Here is a 14,561-nt window from a genome sequence, read left to right as displayed (position 1 = left end):
CACAGTGGCATAATGAAGCCTGTCTACGTCTACATGGTGACATCAGCAAAGGTGTCAGCGGTTTCCCCACCAGTACCAGCAATCTGGACTAACTATGGGGCTTGGAACTGAACTCAGGGTCTTGTGTATGTCGGACAAGGGTTTGACCACTGAGTGGTATTTCCAACCCCAAATAGTTTAGTTTTGATACGAATGCTAGTGTCCCTGCAATCACCTTTCATTTCCTCCTTTTTGTTTCCTACAAGTCTGGGATCGTCAGTGATGGGCTTCAGGGGTTTTCTCTAATGTTTCCAGGACCAACTTTCTGCTGCTTGAATTAGTTTACGTCTCTAGTGTTCTAGGATAGTTGTTTTTGTAACAATTTCTAAGGATTTTATTGTGCAAAACATAGTTCTTTTCTTCTAATGTGTCTTATTTTTTTTGGCTTAAATTTGCCTTAATTAATAGTGGATGAAGATTTATACTTAATTTGGGTTCAAAACCTTAATACTGATGCTAAAAACATAGTTTAGTTTGAGAAAATTTAAACCAATTCCATGATAAAAAATTCTGGAAATCAGGTTTTCAAGCCTTATTTTATTAGAAAATTTAAATTATTAATTTTTTGTTTTAAAAAGGAAGTAGCCATATTCATGCTTGAATTTTTTTGAACAAATAATAAAGGAAAGAAACACATTTGAAGAGAGCTTCCTACTTCACACACCCTCTAGTGACCCTTTCCTACCTATTTACCTATTTCTGTTGAGCAGCAATAAAAAAAAAAAATCCCCTTCTTTTTGTATTTTTGGATTTTCCAAGGCGAGCTTCATTTACCTGTATACAAATTAAAGCTGGGTAAACAACTTTTATATTGGTGAAGACCAAGGACACATCTCATAAAGCAGGAAACCTTGCCTTCTATGGCTTCTTTTGCAGTGTACAGTCCAATGGTTATGAAACCAATTGAAAGTCAAACAATATTCAAAATGACACAGATGGACAACAAATGACAAAACACATGGAATCCTCTTAGCTGGCATCCTTTCCAAAAGACAAGGCCCTACCATTCTGTAAATAGCATTATAAATACCATAGAAGTGAGAATCTTCACAACGGGGAAAGGAACATTTCTTATCATAATAAATATTTTGGTACAAAAATTTAAAAACTGTAGAAAACTTTAGTACCTTTGGGTACTTTTTTCTAGTAAAATCATACCTGCTTCAGAACTTGTCTGATTATAGCTGCTAACAGCGCTGTTTGGTATCACTGGAGTGGAGGACGCTGCAATTCTTGACTGAGGTGGATTGGGATGTAATGAGTTTCCTAAAGCCACGCCCGACTGACTGAGCATCCCACAGTTCCCGCTAGCCTGAATCTGATTTATTAAACCTGCAAGATGGTGGTTGGGGACTGGGCTGTTACTGTGAACAAAGTTAGTGTTTGCATTGTGGCAGTGCACGGCTTCCCCTCTTAAAGGTATGCTCTGTGTCAGTGAGTTCTGAAGAACACTGGAATTCATATTAGGATCTGGAAAATGCAGCTGGTTAGCAGAGCAAGGCAAAGCAGTATTCGATCCCCCACAACCCGGGGAACTATTGCTACTCAAGTGAGAGCTTTGACAACTCATAGACTGTAGTAACTGAGACATTGAACTTATGGGAAATGACCCCTGCCCCTGCTTCCTTAGCAAGTCGGGTCCGGGTTTAGGAACTGCAGAACTATCCATTTGAGACTGTCTGAGCAAACTCAACACTGTGGTAGGTGGCTGTTTTCTTTTCCGTAACGAGTCTTTTTGCTGAGACATCAACTTATCTCTTAGTGCTGCTCGACCACTTTGACCTTCACCTGTAGGGAGAAGCATGTTGGCAGTTGGAGGGAACATGGTGTTTAAAGTGCTGTGTCCTTCAGTGTTGCCACTGCTGGCAACAGCTCCAGAGTTGTTACTGCTGCTACTGTTGTTACCAGCAAGTTTGTTTTGATTTGCTAGCTGTGCTTTGGCTGCTGCTGAGAGTAAACTACTTGCTGGAAAGGAGGCAGCATTGTGCTGGTTCAAGATCTGATTTAAAGGCATTCCCAGCAAACCAGGCTGACTCTTTACAGAACCGTTTCCGGCAGATGCGGCAGAAAAAGCTGCACTGCTTGGGGTATTAAGTACATTACTCATTCCAGCAATTAATGGGTTAGGGATATCCTTGTACTGATGATGTCCATCAGACTTGGTAGAAGGGCTTGATGGCATTGATGGCCTCGGGGAACCTATTGTTGACCTTGGTGACCTAGGTGGAACCTTTATGCCACTACAAGTGGCCTGGGGTCCTACAGGTGGCATCATGAAATTTCCATGATCTGATGATGTGGAAGATGAGCGTGATCTTTGGGGCGATGCCTCAATCCTTCCAATTCCAGTCCCCATCATGTGCACTGGGGATGTCACTGGAGAAGGGGACAGGGAGGTTGAAGCTGAATGCTGAATTCTTTGTACATGACTCCCATGATTCATATGACCAGGTTTTACAGTTGGCAAAGGGAGATTACTTGGCAAAGGAACAACAGCAGGAGGCATGCTTACATTCATCACAGGTACCTGAGAGTGGACATTTGAATGGAAACTGGTTGAATTAATGATAATAGGGTTCTGATTCACTGGTTTACTAGGAATAGGGTCAAGGATGCCAAGTGGATCTTTCTCAGATGTTAATGGCTTTTTCTGAAGAGCACAAGAAGGTGGAGGAGGGGGAGGTGGGCCTTGGGGTGGTTTGTGGTGGAACATTGCTCGTGGTATTTCCATATTAGTTGAAAAATTACACATTGGTTTTTTCATTACTGGACTCTTTGTAGTCAAGGTTGGGGAAAGAGGTATATTAGTTCTTCCAGCCATTGCACAGGATGACTGCACGGGAGAACCATGTAGCATTACTGAAGGTGGAGAAAGAGGAGTCCTGTTCAGGTGAATAGGACTGGAATTGGGAGCTCCATGAAAACCAGGGTTATTTCTTGTGAAGACATCAGGGCTTCCAAGTGGGTCAGTCCTTGGAGAGATTGAGCCATCTCCATAGATCTGGGAACCCGATGATGCTGGGCTGGGTAGGCCTCCATGGCTGCCACGAAATGGAGATTTCTGTCCATGTTCACTGCTGCCCAATCTCTGTCGGGGGTAGACAGGGTGGAGTTCTTGCTGCTGGCTTCCAGGCAGGTCTTGCACATATAGTCTTCCCATGGCATTTGCCGATCCAGTCATTAACTTGAAAGGATTCTTACATTCAGGCATTGCAGAGTTTGTAATTCCTTCATGAGACTTGTTTCTTACTGATCTTGGAGCTGCCGCCCGTGAAGGTGCTACTGGAGATGCATCTAAGGAGAAAGAGAAAAAAAAATTCTGTTAATTGTTTCAATTATTTTGTGTTGGGAAAAAGGGAGGGAAAGAGAAACTTCAGGAGGGTGAGAAAAGGACACCTGGGAATACAAATTTACGAACAAAAGCTGTGACACCATGCAACTAAAAAACTTCTATAAGCTACATTAAACTTTAAACAAAGAACACGATTCACCATTAGTTCATCAAAGGTTCTTGATAACTGTTACACTTGTTTACTTCATGTTTCTTAAGAAAGCATGGGCATAACAATGAGCACAGACTCACATTAGCCATTTTGATATTTAGAATTTGCAAAATCAAAACTGACAGCCCAGATGGTGATGTCACTGTTACTGTTTTACTAAATTTACAAATTTTAAGAACAGTCATAATGGAAAGTTGTAATCTCTGTGGCACTTTTTCTTACATTACTTAAATAAATTGCTATTTCTACAAGACAATGTGTTACTCTGTTACTGTTTCAATGACTTGAATGAAACCTCCCCAGATGCTATGGTAATAGTTCCTTATCCCCAAATTATGACTGTAAGAGTAAGCTCTTAATTTCTGTGATTCGAGTGCATGAAGTTCCAGTTCTCTCTAACGGCAAGATAGCAATAATATATGTTGTGATACAATCATACTTAGCTTCCTATCATCTCCAAAATATAGTATAACACAATTTCTTAATTGGTTCCTATTGTAAGGATGGTTTTAGTCTGCCAACTTCGGTAAAATTCTTTTATATAAGGACAGACTTCTCATCTAAAATTTAGTTGGGGTGTTAGAGTCTTCAGCACCGGGCTGCAATTGAGTATTCCCTTTCTGCATCAGTTTACTTCTCCATCCTTCTGGAATCCCTTCAGTTCCTTTGGAGATCAGACAGAATATGGGCAACAAAAGGAAGCTGGCTTATCATACAGAATTTTCAGCCTATCATGTCAGAATTCTAGGTTTAATTTTTTTAAGGCTCGAAGGAGAGTTATGTATTATATAAAGTTGCACCTTCTGAAACAAAAATGCCGAATAATATCCTCCTGTGCTAATTCCCACTAATTTGTGCTGGCTGCTTAGAGAGCTGTGTTGAAAAGAACGCTGCTATAGCTGCACTCTATGAGAAAATGCCAGAAAGTCTATTAAGGCAAAGGCGATGAAAGTGGCACCAATCATACTACGTATTTGCCGTATCTATTTTGAGACTTAAAAGCTTATTAGCAATTATACTTAGATTCATTTGCAATCAGAGATATACTTAAAGGGATAATTGCACACTTAAAATGAATCAACTTCTACTATGTGCCAAAAGAGTATACAGGTCAAATCATATACTAACTTCTAAGACAGCATTTCTCAACCTGGGGTACACAGATGCCAGGACAAAGAGAGACGTGAACGTGTCCCCTTCCTCCTTGGAATATGTAGACTTTGTGATTATAGCTCGGTAGATGTTCTTTGAAAGAGTAATAATGTTCGTATTCAACAACATGACAGAGGACAGAAGATACATGGAACTGAGGATAATTTTCTTGTTAAAGAGGGAATTATTAAAGGTTTTTAATTAAAGAAATCACGAGTTAAGATATCAGGACATTGTACTTGGTGTATAGTGAGAATAGGGTTAATGTAGTACTAAGATCATGGACTATATTCTATATAGTAATGAGTCACCCATCTGCATATTTTCTAGTTATCAATATATTTGTATAATTATCTATACTTCCATGATTCAGATATGACAGTAGTGACATTTTGTATAAATTCAGCTAACAGAATTTATACAATAGCTATGATTTAGAAAGGATTTCTTCTATCCCTGAGGACAAATTGTTACTATCTTTAAAACAGCAGGAATGTCAAGTAGACAAACAAGAGCCAGGCTGACGCTGAGTGACAGGGGCTAAGGGCAGTCAGCACGGGTGAAAGCTTGGCACTGGTCAGGCGCTGCTGAATATAGTCAAGTAGGACATTGGAAAGAGCATATGAGAAGCTAAGGTAATATTTGTACAAGAGGGAGGTGAAAACTGCCTCAGTAAGCCTGAAGTGTTTAATTACTTAAACCTCGGTTTATGGTAACAGTCTGTAGCTGGTAAAGCAGTACACTTAATTCAACAACACACACCATTTTAAGAGAGTTTCGGCATACTTCTCATTGTATCTTCAATTTCAAGAACTAAACTTGTATGGAGAGGTACAGCAAAAAAAAGACCTGGGTCTGTAGAGCAACAGGGCAGACTGTGGAGAATGGAATATGTTGTCATATAAGGCATACAGGATCAGCACAGTTAAGCGCAGTGTGGGCTGGAGATGGCTCAGTGGTTAACAACACTTGCTATTCTTATAGAGGACTGGGTTGGCTTCCAGGCACACAGCAGCTCACAACCACCTGTAACTCTAGTTCCAGGAGATGAGACATCCTTATTTGAACACATACGCACATGCAGGTAAACACATATAAAATAAATAAATCTTAAAAAAAGAACATATATAACACCTACGAAGTGATAATACTTGCAAAGTGATAATAGCCACACTAAGGTGGGAGGGCAACGTTGAATTTTAAATAATTTGTTACTATCAAATATACCTTTACAACGTTGGAGACAATTTGTATTTTAAAAACTAGCCTTGTTGAGAAATAAGTTCCCTGAAAGGTTTTTTTTTTTTACCTCACCCACCCCAGTGGAGCAGTTCTTTCGATTACTCCTTGTTTAGAGTTAGTGGCTACTGGACAGCAGCTCTGTGCCAACAACAACTGAAGACCAATTTCTCTTCCTCTTCACTCTTGCCCTCAGTCCCTTCAATTATGTGTACAATGTGCTTATGTTCCTGTATTCAGGGCTCTCAACGGTTTGGCCCCCGTTCATTTATTATTATGTAGTCTCCTACTCAACTCGGGTTATCTTCCTCATCATCCAATAACTACGGTACACTCACGCTGGGGAGGAAGTTTCAGTTCTTTTCACGTCTACATTATTTCTCAAAGCTGGTTCTGATTCTGAGTCCTAGTCTTTGAGTTCTGCCACTAAGTCTGGGATACTTATTATAGGTTACATACATCATGACGACATTTTTCAGAATTTTGTGAAACAGAATCAACTGTCCATTAAGCAAACACTTGGGAGCTCAGCTGCATCCATTCAGCATTATTGCTTAAATGTTAGACAGGCTGTGCTGTTCTGAAGGGAGTTTACATGAGTGCTATGAGCAGAAGTTCCTCAGCTTCAAGTCATCCCATACAGTACAAACTCATCAAGGGAAAAATACCTTAACAGTGGAAAAATCGAATGGACCCAATCTTAACCAAGTAATCAAATTTAATGCTATCAGCACAGGATTAGCTGACAGTATGTGCCATTTGATGAAGATATAACATCATTCCCACCACACTGAGCAGAACTGTGATGTGAGGAAGCAATTAAGAAATCCAGACAGAGGAACACTCTGCAAAGCTAGCCTTTGTGCCTTACGATGTCATGTCATCAAAGACTGACACACACTGGGGAACTAAAGATAAGTAAAAGCTTATTATAGTGTACAATCTCTGATTATATTTTAGATTCTAAAAAAGGAATGAACTTTTAAAGATATTAGTAGGAGATATTAGTAGGAGAGTAAAAGGAACTTTAACAGAGACTACATGATAGCTCATGGAATTTCACCAGCATCACTGGATTGTGGTGGCATAGGGGAATGTCCTTTATTTCTACATTTAGATGACATTATACCCTTCCTCATCAGGGACATTTGATGTTAGGAAAAATATTTACGTCCAACATGGGCAATCAAACTTAACAGCAGATGGGAATTCAGCAGACTCCCTGGCACTTCCCTGTGACTTTGCAATTGGTCCCAGGGGGCAGTGTCAGGGCTAGTGAGGCAGCTCAGTGGGTAAAGGCTCCACCCACCAGGCCTGAAGACCTGGGTCTGACCCGAGAGAGACGACTTCTGCACGTTGTCCTCTGGTCTTCACGTCTACACTGCGACCATCTATGTGCATGCATACATGGACACGCTTCAGTAAGCAACTGTACTAAATTTTTTACTTAAAAAGGAATGTGTGTATGCGTTTGTGTTGGGAGTATATCATAAAAATTTCTGGGCCAAGTGATTTGTACTTGGGTAGGTGCTTAATGAACAGCTACTGCGACGAAGTAACTAACATGGCTAATTTCCTTTTATTTACTTGTGGTTGAAAATGGACTTTCTCAGATAATATAACCTGGCTACAGCTTCCCTCAGCTCTGCACCTCCTAGTTCCTCCCTTCCTTCTGGATCCACTTGCTTTCTTTCTTTCATTAGAAAACAAACAGACTTCTAAGGGCTAATAATAAAGTAAAATATAGAAAGATAAAAAACTCCTAATAATATTGCTAAGCTATATTGGGACTTGATCTTATCCACTGATATCTAGCCCTATGTAAGAGGATGTTTTCTTATGAAACAATGAGCCTTTTTTCCTGTTAGCTTGTCTGTAGGCACTGAAATAAAATTTTAATTTGCTGATTAGAATTTGTTTTGATTGTGTTACTGCATGTTATAAGAAAATTTGAGAAATAGATCCACAGTAGTTTTTCAGATAAAATGACAGAACGCACAAAACTGTGGATGTTCATGCTATGGCCTGGGAATCCGTGGCAAAGTGAGTCTGAGAGATCTGCTAACCCTACAGCCATGTGACATACTTGTTCCTCCTCCAGGGCTGGTGAGCACCAGAGAAGGGTGTGGGGCCTCCATGCTTTTATGGAGTGTGGCCACAGCGATGATCTTCCTCTTGTGGATGCAAAGCTTTGTGACATCTTCATCCGCTTTAACATCTTCTGCAGTTCTCTGCTTCACAGCAGCTCCAGGATCAAAATTAAACACCTGGAAAAAAACCACAGCATCTGCTTATAGTAGGTCCATGAAAATATTTCATAAAAAAAACTCCTGGTTACAAAGAGAAATGCTGTACCTATGAATAGGAATTAAACCTCTGAGGTTTGAAATGGAAGAAAAATAACTTTATATAATTCAAAAATACTTTTGGCCAAATAATATTTTTGGGACAATGAAAATTACACACATTTTATGATAGCTAAGCTAATTAAACATAGGGAAGGGTATAATATGTGATAATATCTCTGATTTTGACACCTCCTGATGGTATAACAGCACAGAAACAAATGGTGCACACAGTGAAAAACATGGAAAGCCACAGCATCCTATAGCCTGATTTTTGCCACAACATCCCTACATGCTTACTTTCCCTGTTGCTTATTTTTATTGCTATATTAATACTTCTGCCTCAGTGATCTAAAAGTCTACTATATGTCAAAAATTCTTATCTACCATATAAATCTCCCCAAATTCATTTATTTTAATCAATTAATTAATTTCCCCAGTCTGATCAAAGCTTGCCCTTCTCCAGCCCTCCCTCACCCACTCCTCCCCTCCTATGTACACCGGTCAGCCCTGGCACATCAAACTGCAGCAAGACCAGGCATCTCTTCTCCCACCAAGGCCAGATGAGGCCACCCAGTATTTAAAATATGGTAACATATAAAAAAGAAAAAGGTGTTTATTAGTCTTTAGTTTAAAAATTAGTAGCAAATACACATTTCAGAGAATGATTGCCTATTTTCATATGAAATATTCAACCTTTTAAATAACTTTGCTTTTTACTTTGTAAAGCAGTAAGGCGACTCCATATTTTTGCTATTAGAGATGAACTCTGTGGTTTTAAGAGTATCTGTGGCAGATTTAAGGATTCCAGTGCTAAGAAGAATGTTCGAGTTGAGCAGCCACAGCAGCGAATGAGCGTGCTACACTATAAACAAAGGTACAACGAAACAGTCACCATGTCACCTTTGAAAATGAAAATCATTTCTTTAAATCTTTAAGCATTCCAATATTCAATAAAATAATTACAATAAATTAAAGAATAGAAAATAACATAAAAGTAAGGCACCAAACCAGAAAAGCAAAGATATAAAATATCAACAACCAAACAAAAGCCAAAACCACAACCCAAAGCAAAACACTGCTGCACTCGATTGTGACGGTTACCTTGGGAAGAATAAGAGGACATTCCAAGCCACACTTGCATGTTCCATCAGTAAGCAGGTATGTTTTAACCTGCTCCAAGCAAGATAACAAAGACCCACTGGGACTGTAAAAATAGTTTAAAAAAAGTCAGGAAATAATTTTGATGACACATACTATAAAAAAGTACAGTTTATAAACTTATCGTCCCTTCACAAGATAATATTTTCCTTCTAAGGAAAAACATTTTCTTTGTCATTATTATGTTAGCTACTAAATTACAGACTTTAACACTATCTCTTTCTTTGGAACAGAAATATTTCTCAGAAAAATACATATATTCATAGAAGATGAAAGAAAGCATTTTAAAAACCAGGAATACATCAAAGATGGGATTCCATTCTTAAGAAAGGACATAAACAGTAAAGAAAGAAAGTAGAAAAATACGCCAAGTATGCTGGGTAGTGGTGGTGCATGACTTTAGTCCCAGCACCTGGGAGGCAGAGGCAGGTTATGGGTTTGAGGCCAGCCTGGTCTCCAGTGTGAGTTCCAGGACAGCCAGGGCTACACAGAAAAAACCTGTAATAAAAAAAAAGAAAGAAACAACAAAAATTATGAAAAACAAAGCTATTTGAACCCTCAGGTCTGCTTTAAGCTCCTTGGGGAGGAAGTGAAGCTGGGACATGAAAAGGTTCAAAGCAGAAAGTTATAAAAACAAAACAAAACAAAAAGGATATAACATTTTCCTCCTATGTCTACTGCTTGATTCTGTGAGGTGGAAGAGCCTCCATGCAGGTGTCTTCCCAGCCCCTCAGTGTGTGAAGAAGAGTAATCTACTTCAATTCTACCCAACAGAAAGACTGTACAGAAAGGGAGGGAGATACTTGTTCTGGAGTCACTCACCTAAGTAGGAATGGATCATTTTCAGGTCTACACAGTAGGTATTAAGTCAGACCAAAGGATAAGTCTGTACTACTTACTTACATTAGGGGATCGATTAAAAACTGAATTTGCATCTTAGGACATTTTATTATTACTAGGCCGATCTTTACAACATAAATGTGCATACTCTGCTTTGAATTTTATATATACTTAAAGATTAATTTTATTTGCGACTATTTAGAAAAATGTTCCCTTAATCTTTCTGGTCAGATTCATCCAGAACAACATCCTGTTTCATGTGCGAAGGGTCACTCTGGGGTGGAGTCTAGTCTGCCTCCATGGAAACACAGGCAGCACTTGAATCAGGCTAGGTTAACATGCAGCTCATACAGTGTTCCTGGGAAAGGACACAAAAGCGAAACCTACAGACATCCTCAACTTAGGTCTTTCAGATTATGTGAAAGAACAATAATTTTCACATTATAGACTGGAATTTCACCAGAGCACACAGGGGCAGTAATGGATTTAAAGTTTTGATAAGTTTAGTGAAAGTGTCACTAAAATATATCATATTGATTTTTTCCCATGAAGAATTAGTAAATTTAGTAAAAAAAAACTGCTCAATATTTTACTTAAAAGAAAGTATATGGATGGCAATCTAGAGGGATTTACTTGTAAATTTAGACTACAGTGAAATTCTATTAAGAATGCTTCTGATATTGTAAAAATACTTCCCACCACCAGTTAGGGTATTCCCTTCAGTTACAGCTATTTAATTAACTTTTGGGAGTAATAATTATCATAAAAATAGTTAGGTCTTAAATCACAGATAAAGCTTAAAGGATTGGAAAAGGGTGGAAAACTTACTCTGTAGTCTGTGTGCCAGGGGGCAGGGACCGCTGGCAGCTAAACTGAAAACCAAGCTGCAGGGTGATAGGGGCAGAGGAAAGTGCCTGACTTCCCACAGGCGCTCCAGAGAGATTCAACTGGTCCTAGCCGGACGGGTCAGATCTATGCTGGCTTGACTGAATGCGAAACATTTTAATTTTACCTTATCTGGGAAGTTCCTCTCTAAGAATTCTTGATGTTCAGATTTGATTTGGAGACCTCATGCTAAGAGGATTATCAGACATTCATGACTAGGGAGACTTGGAAACTCATGAACAAGGTAACTGTGGTTTCTTAAACCTTAATCTGGTCTTTGACTCTTAGACTTGACCTGATTTTTGCTCACAGCAATGTGATTTCATAAGTAGTTATCAAGACTTTGGACTCACTTGGCCCAGGCTGAATATTAATTTTTTCTTTATAGTCTTTAACAGCCATAAACACAAACCTGTCACGGATAATGTGCAGTGTTGTATTAATGACAAAGTGTTTCTGACAATCTATGGACAACATTGGCAGCAGGCATACTTTGAGAGGATTAGTTATGACCACTTGTGTTTCTCATTTCCATGGGCTGAGCTTCACTTTCTCTATTATTCCTTCACTACAATTAGCAAAGCAATCCTTTAAAATTTCAGAAAAAAGAAATATACATGACAATGGAATTTCAATTGGAATTAAAGTTAACTCAAAAAAATCTTACCCAAACCAAACAAACCCAGCTGACTTCTTGAGTTCTGGCATCTAATTCTTTATGTTCACGTAGCAAAGAATATCCTAGTCATGTCTTTTAGTTTTTTTCCCCTAGGGGCAGGGCTTCCAGAATCCCAGACTGGCTTGACTATGTGCTAAAGCCTGCTTTGAACCCTGGGTGTTCCTACCTCTAATTCCTAAATGCTGAGTTTACAGGTATGCACCATCAATTATGTATATTTCTGTAGAACTGAAGAATTCTGCTGAAGATAGGTTGCAAAAGTCACACTGAAAGTAATAGCATGAATATAATGATGTGATGTGTCTTTGAAAAATTTCTGTTCTTAAATTGTATCTCAAAGATTTATGGTATCCAATCTTTCATTCTTTATTAGAAACTACAAAGCAAAGAATGTGGGGGTCAATTATTAAATCTATTTAATATATGGAGAAATATTGGGCCTATTTCTAGTAGTTTACATTTCCTATGGTATTCTTGTTTCTATGCTTCTTTTAGAAAGCTTGGTACTTTCTTTATCCTTATTACAGAGAAGCAGAAAGACAACTTTACACAGACACACGTAAGGCATCAAGATTCTCTTCAGTAATCTAAGGAATTTACATTGCTAAGCAGCACAGAATAAAAACACTTGTGCATTTCCCGCAGAGGTCACTTATTCAAGCTTACGTTAGGTGCTGTCAGTCACAAGATTTTGTTCCCTTAGAGGAGATGAGTCTTTTACTGCACACGCGGAGGTGACAGAGATCGCGAGGCTCACCTGACGTAAAGCACGCCGCTGTGGTCCACGCGCCGCTGCCAACCCACAGGAACCTGGATAGCTGGAAGACCTCCTTCCTTGTTTCCTCCGTCACACTCTTTGCCTCCATTCATTTTCTGTGTCTGCTTGGGGCGCTCCGAAGATATCAGCAATGCGATGATATCCTTCTAATACAGAGCATGGTGGCCTTCAAAACTGGGCCAGCATAGCACAGTTTTCCTGGACTACAAAACACATTGGGAAGCTTCGGCTCAGTTTGGAACCAAGTCCTTGAAATCTGCCATCGTGAAAATGTTTCCCATTATAATCTACATCAAATAAAAAATATTTTGTTCCTAGGCATGATCTACATGGACAAAAACAAATACTCTCAACCAGGGAAAATCATAGTTTGCCTACGCTGGTACCTGTCTGAAGCAGAGGAGGGAGGGGCTAAAAGTTTTTAGTTGTACATTTTTTTCTTGAACCTTGGTACTGGACTAAAATGACTTCGGCTGTCTAGAAACGGGTCTGCTCTGACACTACCAGCTGGCTACTGTCTCCAGGTGCCCCCTGCTTTTATAGACCACATTCTTTAAGCTTTCTCTTTATTTTCCAATGTGAATCCAAGGTGTTGCAGGTCGGTTCCTCTGGCGTTTTCATGACTTCAGAATTCCAATAATGTAGCCTGAAATATAGGTAAATATGTAAACTGTAAATTTAATGTTGAAAGTTGAGAAGTCACGTAATTTAAAAATAAACTTTTAAATGTATCTGATTACTTTTGTGTTCTTTGCTGTCAAAATCATATGTAAAATTCAGTTTTGCTTTTTTGAAAAAAAATGTTTTGAAGTCTTTTTCTTTCTAAAGTTTTTAAAGTTTTTTTTTTAAAGGAAACAGTAGAAGGAATAAAAATACATTTCCAAATGTAAGGGAAATTTTTCTTTGTATTATTGAAGGGATGAGAGTTGATTTATAGATAAGATTTCATAAAACCTTATATTGTGGTCTACTCTCCTAATTCTTTTATTGAGTTACAAGGTGCTATTTGAAAAGAAACAATATTGTATGAATATAACTTTGTTGCAGGAGGTCCTTCTGCTCCTCCAGCCTATAGCCGCTGAGATACCAGCCCATTGGGGCGTGGTCTCTCTCCCTTTAAAAAACTGGCCACTTCCCTCTCCTCTCTCTCTTCACTTCCTGCTCCGCCGGCGACTAGACTCCCTTCCTTGATGCGCAGAGGGCTGATGGTGATCTGTAAGTTTTTTCCCCTTTAAATAAATACCACCCTATTAATCATAATTCCAAACTGCTGTGGCATTGTTTGTGACTTAGGCCTTCAATTGGCGCCCAACGTTTGGTTGGTTTTAAGGACCTCTCCTTCCCCCGCTTGGCTGCTGGCTGCGAGTTCGGCTTGGCGCAAGCCGCGGCCTGTGCCTGGCGGTGGGGCCTTGTGACCTGTGTCTTGTGCATGGAGCCAGCAGCTTAATATAAATCATCACGCACTGGCTTTTATTGCTGCAGTTCTTTATATTTTCTCTTTAGACACCTCAGATTGACTCCCAGTACCCACGCACCCTATCATCTGCCTCCCCACGTGGATTTTAACTCCACAGGCCTGCGTAGTCTCTGCCTGCGTGGTTTGCTCTTTTCTGAGTCACTTTTAAATCTCCCTTGCAAGCACAGCTCTTAAGTGGTGCGAACCAGAGCACGCGGTTGCTGAAAGCTGCAACCCCTCAGGGTGACTCTGTCACGTGGAGGCATAAGCGGCTTCCAGGTCGCTCTTCTCTAACCCTGGATTCTGGATTTCTGGTTCTGTCTCTAGAATTGATTTAATTACATTTACTTTGTTGAGCAACTTACATTTTCCAGTTTTTAACAAATACTAGGCGGACTCTGAAACAGGACCCTGTTTTCGTCGCGACTTGGCAACAGCGCCACCTGCTGGATAATAGGTAATATGGCAGTTTTCGTTTCCAACG

General features: G+C 39.5%; 1 protein-coding gene across 3 annotated transcripts in view; it reads right to left on the bottom strand.

Annotated features, from left to right (window-relative positions):
• The window catches only part of Mbd5 (methyl-CpG binding domain protein 5), a 122,931-nt gene that overhangs the window by 44,673 nt on the left and 63,697 nt on the right, over positions 1-14,561 (bottom strand). For 2 of the 3 annotated variants that reach the window (XM_013345992.2, XM_005346391.3), the window contains exons 3-6: positions 12,601-13,267; positions 9,383-9,485; positions 8,020-8,200; positions 1,198-3,333 (exon numbers count right to left, since the gene is read on the bottom strand). In XM_013345992.2, the coding sequence (XP_013201446.1) occupies positions 1,198-3,333; positions 8,020-8,200; positions 9,383-9,485; positions 12,601-12,713 (2,533 nt within the window). In that variant the 5' untranslated portion in view covers positions 12,714-13,267. Of the gene's footprint in view, positions 1-1,197; positions 3,334-8,019; positions 8,201-9,382; positions 9,486-12,600; positions 13,268-14,561 lie in introns of those variants that run through there. The other variant, XM_013345991.1, reaches the window with a different exon arrangement.

Source organism: Microtus ochrogaster, chromosome 4 (assembly GCF_000317375.1).
Source record: "Microtus ochrogaster isolate Prairie Vole_2 chromosome 4, MicOch1.0, whole genome shotgun sequence".
NCBI lineage: Eukaryota > Metazoa > Chordata > Mammalia > Rodentia > Cricetidae > Microtus > Microtus ochrogaster.
The sequence above is the reverse complement of the archived record's forward strand: the minus strand, read 5'-3'. Positions and strand labels throughout refer to the sequence as shown.